This window comes from Metopolophium dirhodum, chromosome 1 (genome assembly GCF_019925205.1).
Source record: "Metopolophium dirhodum isolate CAU chromosome 1, ASM1992520v1, whole genome shotgun sequence".
NCBI lineage: Eukaryota > Metazoa > Arthropoda > Insecta > Hemiptera > Aphididae > Metopolophium > Metopolophium dirhodum.
Window position 1 is genome coordinate 155,635,472 of NC_083560.1, and position 20,126 is coordinate 155,655,597.

General features: G+C 34.4%; 1 protein-coding gene across 1 annotated transcript; it reads right to left on the minus strand.

Annotated features, from left to right (window-relative positions):
- Positions 1 to 1,934: 1,934 nt before the first annotated feature.
- On the minus strand, positions 1,935 to 3,222 carry LOC132934998 (proteoglycan 4-like). Its single transcript, XM_061001431.1, has one exon. The coding sequence runs from the start codon at positions 3,200 to 3,202 to the stop codon at positions 2,474 to 2,476; it is 729 nt and encodes a 242-aa protein (XP_060857414.1). The 5' UTR covers positions 3,203 to 3,222; the 3' UTR covers positions 1,935 to 2,473.
- Positions 3,223 to 20,126: the final 16,904 nt, after the last annotated feature.

Sequence of the window (20,126 nt, forward strand, 5' to 3'; positions counted from 1 at the left end):
TTATTCATCAACATATTATGTTTTTTTTTAATTTGAAATTATGTACCCCAATAATCAAAAATGTTAATATAAGCTTAATAATTGAGTTCTAAATTCTAGTTTTTTGATCAACTAGTTTATCTATAGTTGAAAAATGTATCTGCAACTGTCTGAAGTCTTATTCATCAACATATTATGTTTTTTTTTAATTTGAAATGATGTACCCCAATAATGAAAAATGTTAATATAAGCTTAATAATTGAGTTTTAAAGTCTAGTTCGCTGATCATCTAGTTTATGTATAGTGGATAAATGTATTTGCATTTGTCTGAAGTCTTATTCAACAACAAATTATGTTTTTTTTATTTGAAAAGATTTACCACAATAATAAAAAATGTAAATATAAACGTAATAATTGAGTTCTAAATTCTAGTTTTCAGATCAACTAGTTTATCTATAGTTGAAACATGTATCTGCAACAGTCTGAAGTCTTATTCATCAACATATTATTTTTTTTTTTAATTTGAAATGATGTACCCCAATATACAAAAATGTTATTAGAAGCTTAAAAATTCAGTTCCTAATTCTAGTTTTCTGATCAACTAGTTTATCTATAGTTGAAAAATGTATCTGCAACTGTCTGAAATCTTATTCATCAACATATTATGTTTTTTTTTAATTTGAAATGATGTACCCCAATTATGAAAAATGTTAATATAAGCTTAATAATTGAGTTTTAAAGTCTAGTTCGCTGATCATCTAGTTTATGTATAGTGGATAAATGTATTTGCATTTGACTGAAGTCTTATTCATCAACAACTTATGTTTTTTTTTTATTTGAAATGATTTACACCCATAATCAAAAATGTAAATATAAACGTAATTATTGAGTTCTAAATTCTAGTTTTCAGATCAACTAGTTTATCTATAGTTGAAACATGTATCTGCAACAGTCTGAAGTCTTATTCATCAACATATTATGTTTTTTTTTTTTTTAATTTAAAATGATGTAACCCAAAAATGAAAAATGTTAATATAAGCTTAATAATTGAGTTTTAAATTCTAGTTCGCAGATCATCTAGTTTATGTATAGTGGATAAAAATATTTGCAATTCTTTAAAGTCCTATTCAACAACAATTTATGTTATTTTTTTATTTGAAATGATTTACACCAATAATAAAAAATGTTAATATAAACGTAATTATTGAGTTCTAACTTCTAGTTTTCAGATCAACTAGTTTATCTATAGTTGAAACATGTATCTGCAACAGTCTGAAGTCTTATTCATCAACATATTATGTTTTTTTTTAATTTGAAATGATGTACCCCAATAATCAAAAATGTTAATATAAGCTTAATAATTGAGTTTTAAAGTCTAGTTCGCTGATCATCTAGTTTATGTATAGTGGATAAATGTATTTGCATTTGTCTGAAGTCTTATTCAACAACAACTTATGTTTTTTTTTTATTTGAAATGATTTACACCAATAATAGAAAATGTAAATATAAACGTAATTATTGAGTTCTAAATTCTAGTTTTCAGATCAACTTGTTTATCTATAGTTGAAAAATGTATCTCCCACTGTCTGAAGTCTTATTCATCAACATATTATGTTTTTTTTTTAATTTGAAATGATGTACCCCAATTATGAAAAATGTTAATATAAGCTTAATAATTGAGTTTTAAAGTCTAGTTCGCTGATCATCTAGTTTATGTATAGTGGATAAATGTATTTGCATTTGTCTGAAGTCTTATTCATCAACATATTATGTTTTTTTTTAATTTGAAACGATGTACCCCAACAATCAAAAATGTTAATATAAGCTTAATAATTGAGTTCTAAATTCTAGTTTTCTGATCAACTAGTTTATCTATAGTTGAAAAATGTATTTGCAACTGTGACGCGGCTACGACGGTTGTGGTAGGTGGTCCGCGGAGAGCCGGTCGTTGGTGTGGTATGTTGGGTGGCACACTCGAGCGTAAAAAAAACAAACACAATTTCGGGTGTCGATGGTTGGGTTTATTTTTCCCCGTACCGGGTGTACGTAGATATATATATAAATATATGTAGCAAAGAAAGATATAAAAAAAAAGGACACAAAATGACGGCGGGCTATATGAAAATATAGATCTCTCTCCTTGTGGTCGTGTGGCTGTGCTCACGACGTGGGTTACGTTGCTAGTCGTAGGTCTACGACGGCCGGTACTCGTTCTACGCGACTCGCCTTCCCGTCCCACCTTGTGCCTTTGTGGCGTGGTGGGGGAGTTGGCGTTGTCGCGCTGTAGCCCGTAGTGGCGGTTGACGAAAAGTGTAGACTGGTCGCTGCGGTACCTGTACTTTGTACTGGTGGCCGCTGCGTACCGCGTCATACTCCCCCGCCAAACCGTCACACGGGGTACACTTGTACCGGTGTCTGTGTGCTATTAGGGGAGGGGGTGGCTTGTACTACCTCTGGCTTTCGCTTGAGGTAGACTTGCCCGCGCCCGTGTGTGTTACTGGGGGTGTTTTGGGGACCCTACCGGAGTGTAGAACGAGTGTGTGTCGTCTAACTCCGGCATCCCCTCGAACGCCACCAGCCAATCTGCCTCGGTTATGTCCACCGTGGCCTCTGATTGGTCTGGTGACTCCTGGCTGGTGGGCTGTCCCGGCTCCTCGGACTTGCCGTCCTTGGATGCCGGTTTGTCCACCTCCATCGGTGTTGGGTTGGCCGGAGGCGTGCCGGCTGCTTCCGGGTCTGAGGTTGGCGCGGGTTGCTTGGCAAGCCGACGTTGTTGGCTTGCCTCGCTTTCCCTGGCTTTCCTCTTTTCCTTTAGCTGCTGGAATTTCCGGCGGTTCCGTGCCTGCTGCGCCTCCGTCCTCACCTTTCCCGTTGGGCCGGGGAGTACCCCCGTTTGCCTGGGTACCGGTGCCGGCTCCGCAGGTGTTACGGGGGCAGGTGTCGTTGCTGGGGGTGGTGGCCTTGTCAGGGACGGTGTGCGGCTGCCGGGTGTTGATGTTGATGGTGGTCGGTGTGGCCGCAACCTCCGCTGGATGTCCATCGTACGGTCCGCCCAGCCCCGGTTGTAGATGGCCGCCCGCACTGGATCCTGCAGGAGTTGGCGGGTAGTCATCCTCGCGACCTGGGCGGCTGTTCGCGGCTCATCCTGGCCACCGGATACCAGCCCCAGCCGTTGGATTAACTCGGCCACCTGCTGCCACTTCTCCTGCTGTTGGCCGGTCATGTTGTCTGTAAATGATTATTATTACAGACAATTGTTTATTTAATGTTGGCCTATCGGTGCCCGTTTTAAGCATGACACATGTATTTTCCGCGGTGGTTGTTGGTCGGTTTGGAAGACTCCTTTCCCGACCTGTTTCGCCAGTCTTACCGGTCCCCACCACTTTGGTGCGAAACCGGCGTGAAAATCTTTGTGTGCCTTAGATAAGTGGTGTGCTTTGTAGTAGACTACGTCGCCCTTGCCGAACTTCACCGGTGTGCCGGTGTTCGTGCTTGGTTTTACCACTACCTTTTTGCCTAAAATACGTTTCTCCCGCTCTACCCTCTCTTCCTGTATTTTTTTGATGTGTACCGGCGCCGCTTTAGACAGCGCCCAGTCTCCGGGTCTCTTGCACTCTCTGCCGAGGACAAGGACCGCGGGTGGGTAGCATGTCTGTTCGTTACACCTGTTCCGTATCGAAAATAGGATTGAGGGTAGTTTCGTGTCCCAAGATTTATGTTTGCCCGTTACTAGTTGTGCGCGTAACCCTTTTTTTAAATCTTGATTACGGCGTTCGACTGGGTTGGCCCTCGGGTGGTAGATTGGGGTCGTCCAACCCTGTGCCCCCCAGCGTTCTAGCGCGTTCATCATTTCGTTTGACACAAACTGTGGGCCGTTATCACTGAGACACACGCGGGGGTAACCGAAACGCGAAAAGAACTCGCGTTCTAACGTTTCGATTATTGTTTTAGAGGTTGCTGTTCCTAAGGGGTAAGCCTCGGTCCACCTACTAAAACAGTCGGTTGCTACCAGTATGTACGATTTTCCCTTACCAGAACGTGGGTATGGGCCCATGAGATCGACACTGATAACTTCCCATGGTTCACGGGGGGTTCTTGGTTGCATTGGGTCGTTTGGACGTGAGTTTAGTGGTTTCGTGCACGCACATACGTGGCACGCACCGACATATAACCTGACGTCGTTTTTTTGACCTTTCCAATAGTACCGTTGTCGAACCGCCCGGTACGTCTCTTTCCAGCCCGGGTGGTTGGATAAGACGTGATCGTGACACCTCCAAATTGCATGTTGCGCTTTGGTTTTTGGTATCACGACGGGTGTGTGGGTGCCTACGTTTACGCGTAAGAGACCTTCGGAAAAAACGTATGCGTTTGTTCCCGATTTTGTGCTCCTAGTGTTCCGCGCTGGCCCGTCCCACCTGTGACCGGCGACTACTTCGCGGATTGTGGCGTCTTCGGACTGCCATTTTTCGAGAGTCGTCGCGGTGAGTGGTGTGTCGTCACTAACGTGGTTATCGAACATTGAAAATATTCGGTCAGATTCGAGGTCAACACTGGTTGTCGGCGCTGTGGGCGCCCCTACCAATTTTTCCTCAAGTCGATCTTCGTCTACAGGTGTGCCCGGTGCCGGGTCACGAGATAACAAATCTGGTGCTTCGTTTTGTATTCCCGGGACGTGTACCGTACTAAAATCCAAATTAGCTAGTTGTAGTGACCAACGTGTTAATTTTGAATTTTTGTCTTTAGCCCTGTGTAACCATGTTAGTGCCGAGTTGTCGGTGAGGAGTTCGAAACGTCGGGTTTCTAGGTATGGACGGAATTTGTCTGTCGCCCAGATTATCGCTAGGCACTCGCGTTCGACCGCGGCGTACCTTGTTTGTGTTTCGCTAAACTTTTTGCTTGCGTAGGACACTATGCGTCTTTCCTCCGGTCTGTCACCCCGTTGGAAGAGTACCGCACCGGCTCCTATTTCGCTTGCATCTGTTTGCAGACAAAACGGTTTGCTATAATCGGGTGGCGACAATTTTGGTGATGTGACTAGCGCGTTTTTTATTGTTTCGAACGCGCGTTGTTCCACCTCTGTCCATTTCCACCGTACTCCCTGTTTTAATAAGTTAGTGAGAGGTGCTATGGTATCCGCGTAATTATCTACGAACTGGTTGTACCAGTTGCACACGCCCAAAAATTTACGTACGTCCCTAACCTTTTTGGGAACCGGAAAATTGTCAATGCATACCAATTTTTCCGGTTGTTTTTGTATGCCCTCCGAGTCTACGATGTGCCCTAAAAATGAAATTTCGCGTAGGCCGATTTTACATTTTTTTGTGTTGCACGTTAGTCCAAACCTCTTGAGCCGCTCGAGAACCTTGTCTAAGTGGGCCTGGTGTTCGTACTCGTCCCTTGAAAATACTACAATATCATCCAGGTAAACTTGTACGAAATCATCCTGGTACCCCCTCATGACCTCGTTCATGAGTCTCACGAAAGTCATTGGACTATTCTTTAGACCGAAGGGGAGGACTCTGAACTGATATAGTCCTCTACGTGTTCGGAATGCCGTATATTTTCGTGCATTTTCGTGTAGCGGCACTTGCCAGTACCCCGACTTCAGGTCAAAAATGCTGAATATTTTCGCGCCCCGCATTTGCCTAATCATTTTGTTGAGATCTGGCATAGGGTACGCGTCGGATTCCGTAACGTCGTTAAGCCTCCTGTAGTCGACACAGAGACGAAAAGTTCCGTCTTTTTTCTTTGCCATTACTACTGGTGCGGCCCATGGTGAGGTGCTTGGTTCTACGAGCCCCTGGAGTTCCATATCGCGTACCATATCGTCGATAGCAGTTTGTTTCTGCTGCGGATATGGGTATGGTTTGAGCGCGATTGGGGACGGGTCTTTTAGCAGAATTTCGTGTTCAATTAATTTGGTACGTCCTACTTTTTCGCTGAATACTACCGCGTATTTATTTAAAATCTTGGTTAGTTTCGCGCGTGTTTCGGGGTCGTTTCCGAATTCTAATTGTGACAGGTCGGGACGAGTGGCGGGTGGTTGAGATTTCCCTTTCCAACATGTCGACGTACGAATTTGCTTACCCATGTGAATTGTGCACGCGGCGTAATCCCAAGAGACTTCGTTGTTAACAAGAAAGTCGTGTCCTAGTAACGCGTCGCAATACAAATTGTCTAGGATGGTCGCTTCGAATTTTATATCGAGTGTACCTATCCTAGCTTCGAATGTGGAGGTGCCACTGGTTGTTGCAGTGCGACCGTCCGCCATCCGGACTGTGTTTGTTGGTCCGTGGGTGGGTGTTTTGCCGTATTTACGGGCTACTGTCGGGTTTACGTATGATTTTTGTGCCTGCGAATCTAATAGGGCTGTTACGAAGCCTGACGGAAATTCGAGTTCGACCGCGGGGGTCGGAATTTTGTCTTGGCATGTTCGCGTACCGTTATTAGTCGTATTGCAATTGGTCGAGCGGGACAACTGGTTCTGAACCGCGATGGAGACTGTCTGGTCGGTGGTGTTAACCGCCATGACCATACTGTCAACATCGGTTGCCTCGTTGCTCGCCTGTTGCCTTACGTGCGCAGACTGACCTAATGCGGGGATAAGCGCGGTGTGTGTGCTTGTGTCCCCGTCACCTGTGTGGGTGAACACCCGTGTCTCTGTTGCCTTTGTCCCTACACCTGTGGCTGCCCCATAAGCCGGTTGTTGTTGAACACACGTGTCACCGGTGAGGTGAGTGTGTTCAATGGTGGGGTGGTGTAGGTTGGGGGTCTGTGAACGGGTGCCGAGTGGTGATTGGACGGAAAAAATGTTCGTAGTTGGTTGTTCTGTGTGTTGAATTACCGAACTACGCGCTTTTCGATTACGCTTATTTTTTCCGTGTGTACTACCGAGAGTGGGTGGTGATGAGTGAGGGGGTGGTGATGAGTCGATGAGGGGGACTAGTCCTCGTCGACTCCCCCGCCGTTTCCCGACGTGGTCGGTCTGTTTGGACACTTACTGTTCCAATGGAGCTCCCCACAATATCTGCACGGCCCCGGTGGTGTATTATCAGTTTTTTTTGCAAAAAATTTTTTTTTGACCGGGGGGGCTGTTTGTGGGGTTTCCACCACTTTTTTCGTTTTAGGGGCCCATTGTTGTGGGGGCGGGTTGGTGTTGTCCGTTACCGGGTCCAAAACGCCTGCGATGCGTCGCAGCTCGCTGAACGTCAATGGTCGGTGTAGACGTATGTGTGTACGGAAAGTGTCACGCGTTAGTCCGGCGATAATACCTACCAACTCCGATTCGGATAGGCCGGTATTTACGCGGCGCGCCAGCTGGTTTTTAATCAGCACAAATTCCGTTAACGACTGTCTGGGCGTTTGACGTGTTGACACGATGTCGGCGCGCAATCGAGACTGAATTTCGGCGTTATTGAAATTTTCATAAAATTCCTCCCTAAATTCTGTCCAGGATAGGTCGAGTGCCCTGATAGAATTGTACCATGTACTCGCCGTTCCTTTTAATTGCGGCTCGACCGCCCTGCACCAACCCGATGGGTGTATACGCGCTTGCGTCAAAATCGACTCGGTATTGTCTATAAACCGTACGGGGTCCTCGGCCCTAGTTCCTGTGAACTCGGGTAACGAGGCTCTTGCTGTACGCAAGTCCTCGTACGGTATTAGTACCGAACGTTCTTGTACGCGTGCTTCATATGACGCGTGTGTGGTGTGACCCGTATAGTCGTGTTGACCGTCGCGCGTGAAGAACGGTCGGTTGTTCGTGGCGGTAGTGTGGCTGGCGCTCGGCTGAGCGCCGCCTTCGTTGCGCTCATACGACCTACCCGACTGGTAACTATCGTGTGGGCGAGTTGTTATGTGTACGGGTGACGGGTGGTTGGTGTACCGCGGGACTGCAAAGTCGTGTGGCTGCTGCGTGGCGGTCGTGCGCGATTCCGTAAAGAACCGCGTCATGCTTGCCTCGAGCGCCATTAGGCGTGCCTCGAACGACGTTGTGTCGTTCGTTTGTGGCAACGCCAGTTTTAACTTTTGCAGTTGTTCCGCTGCGGTTTTGAAAATGTCGGTATCTAATGGGTGTGCGGACTGGCCCTGTTGCATGTTCAGCTGGTTGTCGCAGTCCTCTGGCCGATCGTCCGTTGGTCCTTGACTTGCCGTATGGCTTGTCGAGATACCCCTAGCCGATGGTCCGAAAATCTGACTGACGTCCGTGCTTAGCAGCGTTGATCGAACGTGTGGTTGTTGTCCAGTACCGTCCCCTAATCCTGTGATTGGGGCCTGCACTGGTTCAAACCTCACGTTCTCGGGAACTAGTCCGATTTCCCTAAGGTGCTCCTCTAGCCTGACATACACATCCGACTTCGACCCGGACACACTGAGTCCGCGGGCCGAGCACTCGCTACGCAGCTCCACCGACGATAACTGTTGTAACGTTTTACCAGTCATTATGTATGATTTAATTACAAATGCTGTCGTTAAGCAGTTGGTCGGTGAGGTAGCTTGTGTTTGGTGTGTGTACGTGGTTTAGAGACTTTTTTTTTTTTTTTTTGACGTAAATTTTGTGCGCTGTTTACGGAAGTTTATCAGCGATTACGTTAGTAGGTCAGCTGTTGACGGTGCCGCCGTTGCGTTCCCAGAATAGCAGAACTGGGTCGACGTACTCGGCGGCGGCAGTTGACGGCTGCAGCGGCTGAAACCGGTTTTGGCCTGCGCGCTGTGCTGTTATCGACGGTAATGTCGCGGGACGAAAGGTAGGCGTTGCGGAGGGGTGGCGGTTGTTATATAACTACTTCCCAATCCGTATCACGGTTATGCACGGCTGCGCGGGATTCCCTGTTACGTGCTAGAAATAATTCTTACGTAATGTTCACTGGGAATCCTAGCTAACCGGCAAACACACTCCTGGCTAAACGTCTTAATATTAACTTAATATAAGCAATCTACCGAGGTATGTGTCAGCGTGAAAAAACTCTTACCTTTACGTTGTCTTGAGGCGATGATTCCTCTGCGGGGAGCCAATTTGACGCGGCTACGACGGTTGTGGTAGGTGGTCCGCGGAGAGCCGGTCGTTGGTGTGGTATGTTGGGTGGCACACTCGAGCGTAAAAAAAACAAACACAATTTCGGGTGTCGATGGTTGGGTTTATTTTTCCCCGTACCGGGTGTACGTAGATATATATATAAATATATGTAGCAAAGAAAGATATAAAAAAAAAGGACACAAAATGACGGCGGGCTATATGAAAATATAGATCTCTCTCCTTGTGGTCGTGTGGCTGTGCTCACGACGTGGGTTACGTTGCTAGTCGTAGGTCTACGACGGCCGGTACTCATTCTACGCGACTCGCCTTCCCGTCCCACCTTGTGCCTTTGTGGCGTGGTGGGGGAGTTGGCGTTGTCGCGCTGTAGCCCGTAGTGGCGGTTGACGAAAAGTGTAGACTGGTCGCTGCGGTACCTGTACTTTGTACTGGTGGCCGCTGCGTACCGCGTCAACTGTCTGAAGTCTTATTCATCAACATATTATGTTTTTTTTTAATTTGAAATGATGTACCCCAATATTCAAAAATGTTATTAGAAGCTTAAAAATTCAGTTCTAAATTCTAGTTTTCTGATCAACTAGTTTATCTATAGTTGAAAAATGTATCTGCAACTGTCTGAAATCTTATTCATCAACATATTATATTTTTTTTTAATTTGAAATGATGTACCCCAATAATGAAAAATGTTATATAAGCTTAATAATTGAGTTTTAAATTCTAGTTCGCAGATCATCTAGTTTATGTATAGTGGATAAAAAATTTGCAATTCTTTAAAGTCCTATTCAACGACAATGTATGTTATTTTTTTATTTGAAATGATTTACACCAATAATAAAAAATGTAAATATAAACGTAATTATTGAGTTCTAACTTCTAGTTTTCAGATCAACTAGTTTATCTATAGTTGAAACCTGTATCTGCAACAGTCTGAAGTCTTATTCATCAACATATTATGTTTTTTTTTAATTTGAAATGATGTACCCCAATATTCAAAAATGTTATTATAAGCTTAAAAATTCAGTTCTAAATTCTAGTTTTCTGATCAACTAGTTTATCTATAGTTGAAAAATGTATCTGCAACTGTCTGAAATCTTATTCATCAACATATTATATTTTTTTTTAATTTGAAATGATGTACCCCAATAATGAAAAATGTTATATAAGCTTTATAATTGAGTTTTAAAGTCTAGTTCGCTGATCATCTAGTTTATGTATAGTGGATAAATATATTTGCAACTGTCTGAAGTCTTATTCATCAACATATTATGTTTTTTTTTAATTTGAAATTATGTACCCCAATAATCAAAAATGTTAATATAAGCTTAATAATTGAGTTCTAAATTCTAGTTTTCTGATCAACTAGTTTATCTATAGTTGAAAAATGTATCTGCAACTTTCTGAAGTCTTATTCATCAACATATTATGTTTTTTTTTTAATTTAAAATGATGTAACCCAAAAATGAAAAATGTTAATATAAGCTTAATAATTGAGTTTTAAATTCTAGTTCGCAGATCATCTAGTTTATGTATAGTGGATAAAAATATTTGCAATTCTTTGAAGACCTATTCAACAACAATTTACGTTTTTTTTTTATTTGAAATGATTTACACCAATAATAAAAAATGTAAATATAAACGTAATTATTGAGTTCTAAATTCTAGTTTTCAGATCAACTAGTTTATCTATAGTTGAAACATGTATCTGCAACAGTCTGAAGTCCTATTCAACAACAATTTATGTTTTTTTTTAATTTGAAATGATGTACCCCAATAATGAAAAATGTTATATAAGCTTAATAATTGAGTTTTAAAGTCTATTTCGCTGATCATCTAGTTTATGTATAGTGGATAAATGTATTTGCATTTGTCTGAAGTCTTATTCAACAACAACTTATGTTTTTTTTTTATTTGAAATGATTTACACCAATAATAAAAAATGTAAATATAAACGTAATTATTGAGTTCTAAATTCTAGTTTTCAGTACAACTTGTTTATCTATAGTTGAAAAATGTATCTCCCACTGTCTGAAGTCTTATTCATCAACATATTATGTTTTTTTTTAATTTGAAACGATGTACCCCAATATTCAAAAATGTTATTATAAGCTTAAAAGTTCAGTTCTAAATTCTAGTTTTCTGATCAACTAGTTTATCTATATTTGAAAAATGTATCTGCAACTGTCTGAAATCTTATTCATCAACAATTTATGTTTTTTTTTAATTTGAAATGATGTACCCCAATAATGAAAAATGTTAATATAAGCTTAATAATTGAGTTTTAAATTCTAGTTCGCAGATCATCTAGTTTATGTATAGTGGATAAAAATATTTGCAATTCTTTGAAGTCCTATTCAACAACAATTTACGTTTTTTTTTTATTTGAAATGATTTACACCAATAATAAAAAATGTAAATATAAACGTAATTATTGAGTTTTAAATTCTAGTTCGCAGATCATCTAGTTTATGTATAGTGGATAAAAATATTTGCAATTCTTTAAAGTCCTATTCAACAACAATTTATGTTATTTTTTTATTTGAAATGATTTACACCAATAATAAAAAATGTAAATATAAACGTAATTATTGAGTTCTAACTTCTAGTTTTCAGATCAACTAGTTTATCTATAGTTGAAACATGTATCTGCAACAGTCTGAAGTCTTATTCATCAACATTTTATGTTTTTTTTTAATTTGAAATGATGTACCCCAATATTCAAAAATGTTATTATAAGCTTAAAAATTCAGTTCTAAATTCTAGTTTTCTGATCAACTAGCTTATCTATAGTTGAAAAATGTATCTGCAACTGTCTGAAATCTTATTCATCAACATATTATATTTTTTTTTAATTTGAAATGATGTACCCCAATAATGAAAAATGTTATATAAGCTTTATAATTGAGTTTTAAAGTCTAGTTCGCTGATCATCTAGTTTATGTAAAGTGGATAAATATATTTGCAACTGTCTGAAGTCTTATTCATCAACATATTATGTTTTTTTTTAATTTGAAATTATGTACCCCAATAATCAAAAATGTTAATATAGGCTTAATAATTGAGTTCTAAATTCTAGTTTTTTGATCAACTAGTTTATCTATAGTTGAAAAATGTATCTGCAACTGTCTGAAGTCTTATTCAACAACATATTATGTTTTTTTTTTAATTTAAAATGATGTAACCCAAAAATGAAAAATGTTAATATAAGCTTAATAATTGAGTTTTGAATTCTAGTTCGCAGATCATCTAGTTTATGTATAGTGGATAAAAATATTTGCAATTCTTTGAAGTCCTATTCAATAACAATTTATGTTTTTTTTTTATTTGAAATGATTTACACCAATAATAAAAAATGTGAATATAAACGTAATTATTGAGTTCTAAATTCTAGTTTTCAGATCAACTAGTTTATCTATAGTTGAAAAATGTATCTGCAACAGTCTGAAGTCTTATTCATCAACATATTATGTTTTTTTTTTAATTTGAAATGATGTACCCCAATAATGAAAAATGTTAATAAAAGCTTAATAATTGAGTTTTAAAGTCTAGTTCGCTGATCATCTAGTTTATGTATAGTGGATAAATGTATTTGCATTTGTCTGAAGTCTTATTCAACAACAAATTATGTTTTTTTTTTATTTGAAATGATTTACCACAATAATAAAAAATGTAAATATAAACGTAATAATTGAGTTCTAAATTCTAGTTTTCTGATCAACTAGTTTATCTATAGTTGAAAAATGTATCTGCAACTGTCTGAAGTCTTATTCATCAACATATTATGTTTTTTTTTAATTTGAAATTATGTACCCCAATAATCAAAAATGTTAATATAAGCTTAATAATTGAGTTCTAAATTCTAGTTTTTTGATCAACTAGTTTATCTATAGTTGAAAAATGGATCTGCAACTGTCTGAAGTCTTATTCATCAACATATTATGTTTTTTTTTTAATTTGAAATGATGTACCCCAATAATGAAAAATGTTATATAAGCTTAATAATTGAGTTTTAAAGTCTTGTTCGCTGATCATCTAGTTTATGTATAGTGGATAAATGTATTTGCATTTGTCTGAAGTCTTATTCAACAACAACTTATGTTTTTTTTTTATTTGAAATGATTTACACCAATAATAAAAAATGTAAATATAAACGTAATTATTGAGTTCTAATTTCTAGTTTTCAGATCAACTTGTTTATCTATAGTTGAAAAATGTATCTCCAACTGTCTGAAGTCTTATTCATCAACATAATATGTTTTTTTTTAATTTGAAACGATGTACCCCAATAATCAAAAATGTTAATATAAGCTTAATAATTGAGTTCTAAATTCTAGTTTTCTGATCAACTAGTTTATCTATAGTTGAAAAATGTATCTGCAACTGTCTGAAGTCTTATTCATCAACATATTATGTTTTTTTTTAATTTGAAATTATGTACCCCAATAATCAAAAATGTTAATATAAGCTTAATAATTGAGTTCTAAATTCTAGTTTTTTGATCAACTAGTTTATCTATAGTTGAAAAATGTATCTGCAACTGTCTGAAGTCTTATTCATCAACATATTATGTTTTTTTTTTAATTTAAAATGATGTAACCCAAAAATGAAAAAAGGTTAATATAAGCTTAATAATTGAGTTTTAAATTCTAGTTCGCAGATCATCTAGTTTATGTATAGTGGATAAAAATATTTGCAATTCTTTGAAGTCCTATTCAACAACAATTTATGTTTTTTTTTTATTTGAAATGATTTACACCAATAATAAAAAATGTGAATATAAACGTAATTATTGAGTTCTAAATTCTAGTTTTCAGATCAACTAGTTTATCTATAGTTGAAACATGTATCTGCAACAGTCTGAAGTCTTATTCATCAACATATTATGTTTTTTTCTAATTTGAAATGATGTACCCCAATAATCAAAAATGTTAATATAAGCTTAAAATTTGAGTTCTAAATTCTAGTTTTCTGATCAACTAGTTTATCTATAGTTGAAACATGTATCTGCAACAGTCTGAAGTCTTATTCATCAACATATTATGTTTTTTTTTTAATTTAAAATGATGTAACACAAAAATGAAAAATGTTAATATAAGCTTAATAATTGAGTTTTGAATTCTAGTTCGCAGATCATCTAGTTTATGTATAGTGGATAAAAATATTTGCAATTCTTTAAAGTCCTATTCAACGACAATGTATGTTATTTTTTTATTTGAAATGATTTACACCAATAATAAAAAATGTAAATATAAACGTAATTATTGAGTTCTAACTTCTAGTTTTCAGATCAACTAGTTTATCTATAGTTGAAACCTGTATCTGCAACAGTCTGAAGTCTTATTCATCAACATATTATGTTTTTTTTTAATTTGAAATGATGTACCCCAATATTCAAAAATGTTATTATAAGCTTAAAAATTCAGTTCTAAATTCTAGTTTTCTGATCAACTAGTTTATCTATAGTTGAAAAATGTATCTGCAACTGTCTGAAATCTTATTCATCAACATATTATATTTTTTTTTAATTTGAAATGATGTACCCCAATAATGAAAAATGTTATATAAGCTTTATAATTGAGTTTTAAAGTCTAGTTCGCTGATCATCTAGTTTATGTATAGTGGATAAATATATTTGCAACTGTCTGAAGTCTTATTCATCAACATATTATGTTTTTTTTTAATTTGAAATTATGTACCCCAATAATCAAAAATGTTAATATAAGCTTAATAATTGAGTTCTAAATTCTAGTTTTCTGATCAACTAGTTTATCTATAGTTGAAAAATGTATCTGCAACTTTCTGAAGTCTTATTCATCAACATATTATGTTTTTTTTTTAATTTAAAATGATGTAACCCAAAAATGAAAAATGTTAATATAAGCTTAATAATTAAGTTTTAAATTCTAGTTCGCAGATCATCTAGTTTATGTATAGTGGATAAAAATATTTGCAATTCTTTGAAGACCTATTCAACAACAATTTACGTTTTTTTTTTATTTGAAATGATTTACACCAATAATAAAAAATGTAAATATAAACGTAATTATTGAGTTCTAAATTCTAGTTTTCAGATCAACTAGTTTATCTGTAGTTGAAACATGTATCTGCAACAGTCTGAAGTCCTATTCAACAACAATTTATGTTTTTTTTTAATTTGAAATGATGTACCCCAATAATGAAAAATGTTATATAAGCTTAATAATTGAGTTTTAAAGTCTATTTCGCTGATCATCTAGTTTATGTATAGTGGATAAATGTATTTGCATTTGTCTGAAGTCTTATTCAACAACAACTTATGTTTTTTTTTTATTTGAAATGATTTACACCAATAATAAAAAATGTAAATATAAACGTAATTATTGAGTTCTAAATTCTAGTTTTCAGATCAACTTGTTTATCTATAGTTGAAAAATGTATCTCCCACTGTCTGAAGTCTTATTCATCAACATATTATGTTTTTTTTTTAATTTGAAACAATGTACCCCAATAATCAAAAATGTTAATATAAGCTTAATAATTGAGTTCTAAATTCTAGTTTTCTGATCAACTAGTTTATCTATAGTTGAAAAATGTATCTGCAACTGTCTGAAGTCTTATTCATCAACATATTATGTTTTTTTTGTAATTTAAAATGATGTAACCCAAAAATGAAAAATGTTAATATAAGCTTAATAATTGAGTTTTAAATTCTAGTTCGCAGATCATCTAGTTTATGTATAGTGGATAAAAATATTTGCAATTCTTTGAAGTCCTATTCAACAACAATTTATGTTATTTTTTTATTTATAATGATTTACACCAATAATAAAAAATGTAAATATAAACGTAATTATTGAGTTCTAAATTCTAGTTTTCAGATCAACTAGTTTATCTATAGTTGAAACATGTATCTTTAACTGTCTGAAGTCTTATTCATCAACATATTATGTTTTTTTTTAATTTGAAATGATGTACCCCAATAATCAAAAATGTTAATATAAGCTTAAAATTTGAGTTCTAAATTCTAGTTTTCTGATCAACTAGTTTATCTATAGTTGAAACATGTATCTGAAACTGTCTGAAGTCTTATTCATCAACATATTATGTTTTTTTTTTAATTTGAAACGATGTACCCCAATAATCAAAAATGTTAATATAAGCTTAAAATTTGAGTTCTAAATTCTAGTTTTCTGATCAACTAGTTTATCTATAGTTGAAACATGTATCTGCAACAGTCTGAAGTCTTATTCATCAACATATTATGTTTTTTTTTTAATTTAAAATGATGTAACACAAAAATGAAAAATGTTAATATAAGCTTAATAATTGAGTTTTGAATTCTAGTTCGCAGATCATCTAGTTTATGTATAGTGGATAAAAATATTTGCAATTCTTTGAAGTCCTATTCAACAACAATTTATGTTTTTTTTTAATTTGAAATGATGTACCCCAATAATGAAAAATGTTATATAAGCTTAATAATTGAGTTTTAAAGTCTATTTCGCTGATCATCTAGTTTATGTATAGTGGATAAATGTATTTGCATTTGTCTGAAGTCTTATTCAACAACAACTTATGTTTTTTTTTTATTTGAAATGATTTACACCAATAATAAAAAATGTAAATATAAACGTAATTATTGAGTTCTAAATTCTAGTTTTCAGTACAACTTGTTTATCTATAGTTGAAAAATGTATCTCCCACTGTCTGAAGTCTTATTCATCAACATATTATGTTTTTTTTTAATTTGAAACGATGTACCCCAATATTCAAAAATGTTATTATAAGCTTAAAAGTTCAGTTCTAAATTCTAGTTTTCTGATCAACTAGTTTATCTATATTTGAAAAATGTATCTGCAACTGTCTGAAATCTTATTCATCAACAATTTATGTTTTTTTTTAATTTGAAATGATGTACCCCAATAATGAAAAATGTTAATATAAGCTTAATAATTGAGTTTTAAATTCTAGTTCGCAGATCATCTAGTTTATGTATAGTGGATAAAAATATTTGCAATTCTTTGAAGTCCTATTCAACAACAATTTACGTTTTTTTTTTATTTGAAATGATTTACACCAATAATAAAAAATGTAAATATAAACGTAATTATTGAGTTTTAAATTCTAGTTCGCAGATCATCTAGTTTATGTATAGTGGATAAAAATATTTGCAATTCTTTAAAGTCCTATTCAACAACAATTTATGTTATTTTTTTATTTGAAATGATTTACACCAATAATAAAAAATGTAAATATAAACGTAATTATTGAGTTCTAACTTCTAGTTTTCAGATCAACTAGTTTATCTATAGTTGAAACATGTATCTGCAACAGTCTGAAGTCTTATTCATCAACATTTTATGTTTTTTTTTAATTTGAAATGATGTACCCCAATATTCAAAAATGTTATTATAAGCTTAAAAATTCAGTTCTAAATTCTAGTTTTCTGATCAACTAGCTTATCTATAGTTGAAAAATGTATCTGCAACTGTCTGAAATCTTATTCATCAACATATTATATTTTTTTTTAATTTGAAATGATGTACCCCAATAATGAAAAATGTTATATAAGCTTTATAATTGAGTTTTAAAGTCTAGTTCGCTGATCATCTAGTTTATGTAAAGTGGATAAATATATTTGCAACTGTCTGAAGTCTTATTCATCAACATATTATGTTTTTTTTTAATTTGAAATTATGTACCCCAATAATCAAAAATGTTAATATAGGCTTAATAATTGAGTTCTAAATTCTAGTTTTTTGATCAACTAGTTTATCTATAGTTGAAAAATGTATCTGCAACTGTCTGAAGTCTTATTCAACAACATATTATGTTTTTTTTTTAATTTAAAATGATGTAACCCAAAAATGAAAAATGTTAATATAAGCTTAATAATTGAGTTTTGAATTCTAGTTCGCAGATCATCTAGTTTATGTATAGTGGATAAAAATATTTGCAATTCTTTGAAGTCCTATTCAATAACAATTTATGTTTTTTTTTTATTTGAAATGATTTACACCAATAATAAAAAATGTGAGAATAAACGTAATTATTGAGTTCTAAATTCTAGTTTTCAGATCAACTAGTTTATCTATAGTTGAAAAATGTATCTGCAACAGTCTGAAGTCTTATTCATCAACATATTATGTTTTTTTTTAATTTGAAATGATGTACCCCAATAATGAAAAATGTTAATAAAAGCTTAATAATTGAGTTTTAAAGTCTAGTTCGCTGATCATCTAGTTTATGTATAGTGGATAAATGTATTTGCATTTGTCTGAAGTCTTATTCAACAACAAATTATGTTTTTTTTTTATTTGAAATGATTTACCACAATAATAAAAAATGTAAATATAAACGTAATAATTGAGTTCTAAATTCTAGTTTTCTGATCAACTAGTTTATCTATAGTTGAAAAATGTATCTGCAACTGTCTGAAGTCTTATTCATCAACATATTATGTTTTTTTTTAATTTGAAATTATGTACCCCAATAATCAAAAATGTTAATATAAGCTTAATAATTGAGTTCTAAATTCTAGTTTTTTGATCAACTAGTTTATCTATAGTTGAAAAATGGATCTGCAACTGTCTGAAGTCTTATTCATCAACATATTATGTTTTTTTTTTAATTTGAAATGATGTACCCCAATAATGAAAAATGTTATATAAGCTTAATAATTGAGTTTTAAAGTCTTGTTCGCTGATCATCTAGTTTATGTATAGTGGATAAATGTATTTGCATTTGTCTGAAGTCTTATTCAACAACAACTTATGTTTTTTTTTTATTTGAAATGATTTACACCAATAATAAAAAATGTAAATATAAACGTAATTATTGAGTTCTAAATTCTAGTTTTCAGATCAACTTGTTTATCTATAGTTGAAAAATGTATCTCCAACTGTCTGAAGTCTTATTCATCAACATAATATGTTTTTTTTTAATTTGAAACGATGTACCCCAATAATCAAAAATGTTAATATAAGCTTAATAATTGAGTTCTAAATTCTAGTTTTCTGATCAACTAGTTTATCTATTGTTGAAAAATGTATCTGCAACTGTCTGAAGTCTTATTCATCATCATATTATGTTTTTTTTTAATTTGAAACGATGTACCCCAATAATCAAAAATGTTAATATAAGCTTAATAATTGAGTTCTAAATTCTAGTTTTCTGATCAACTAGTTTATCTATAGTTGAAAAATGTATCTGCAACTGTCTGAAGTCTTATTCATCAACATATTATGTTTTTTTTTAATTTGAAATTATGTACCCCAATAATCAAAAATGTTAATATAAGCTTAATAATTGAGTTCTAAATTCTAGTTTTTTGATCAACTAGTTTATCTATAGTTGAAAAATGTATCTGCAACTGTCTGAAGTCTTATTCATCAACATATTATGTTTTTTTTTTAATTTAAAATGATGTAACCCAAAAATGAAAAAAGGTTAATATAAGCTTAATAATTGAGTTTTAAATTCTAGTTCGCAGATCATCTAGTTTATGTATAGTGGATAAAAATATTTGCAATTCTTTGAAGTCCTATTCAACAACAATTTATGTTTTTTTTTTATTTGAAATGATTTACACCAATAATAAAAAATGTGAATATAAACGTAATTATTGAGTTCTAAATTCTAGTTTTCAGATCAACTAGTTTATCTATAGTTGAAACATGTATCTGCAACTGTCTGAAGTCTTATTCATCAACATATTATGTTTTTTTTTAATTTGAAATGATGTACCCCAATAATGAAAAATGTTATATAAGCTTAATAATTGAGTTTTAAAGTCTTGTTCGCTGATCATCTAGTTTATGTATAGTGGATAAAAATATTTGCAATTCTTTGAAGTCCTATTCAACAACAATTTATGTTATTTTTTTATTTATAATGATTTACACCAATAATAAAAAATGTAAATATAAACGTAATTATTGAGTTCTAAATTCTAGTTTTCAGATCAACTAGTTTATCTATAGTTGAAACATGTATCTGCAACAGTCTGAAGTCTTATTCATCAACATATTATGTTTTTTTCTAATTTGAAATGATGTACCCCAATAATCAAAAATGTTAATATAAGCTTAAAATTTGAGTTCTAAATTCTAGTTTTCTGATCAACTAGTTTATCTAT

Excerpts from the sequence above, each read along its gene's own strand:
- LOC132934998 (XM_061001431.1), bottom strand. The coding sequence starts at position 3,202 with ATGACCGGCCAACAGCAGGAGAAGTGGCAGCAGGTGGCCGAGTTAATC.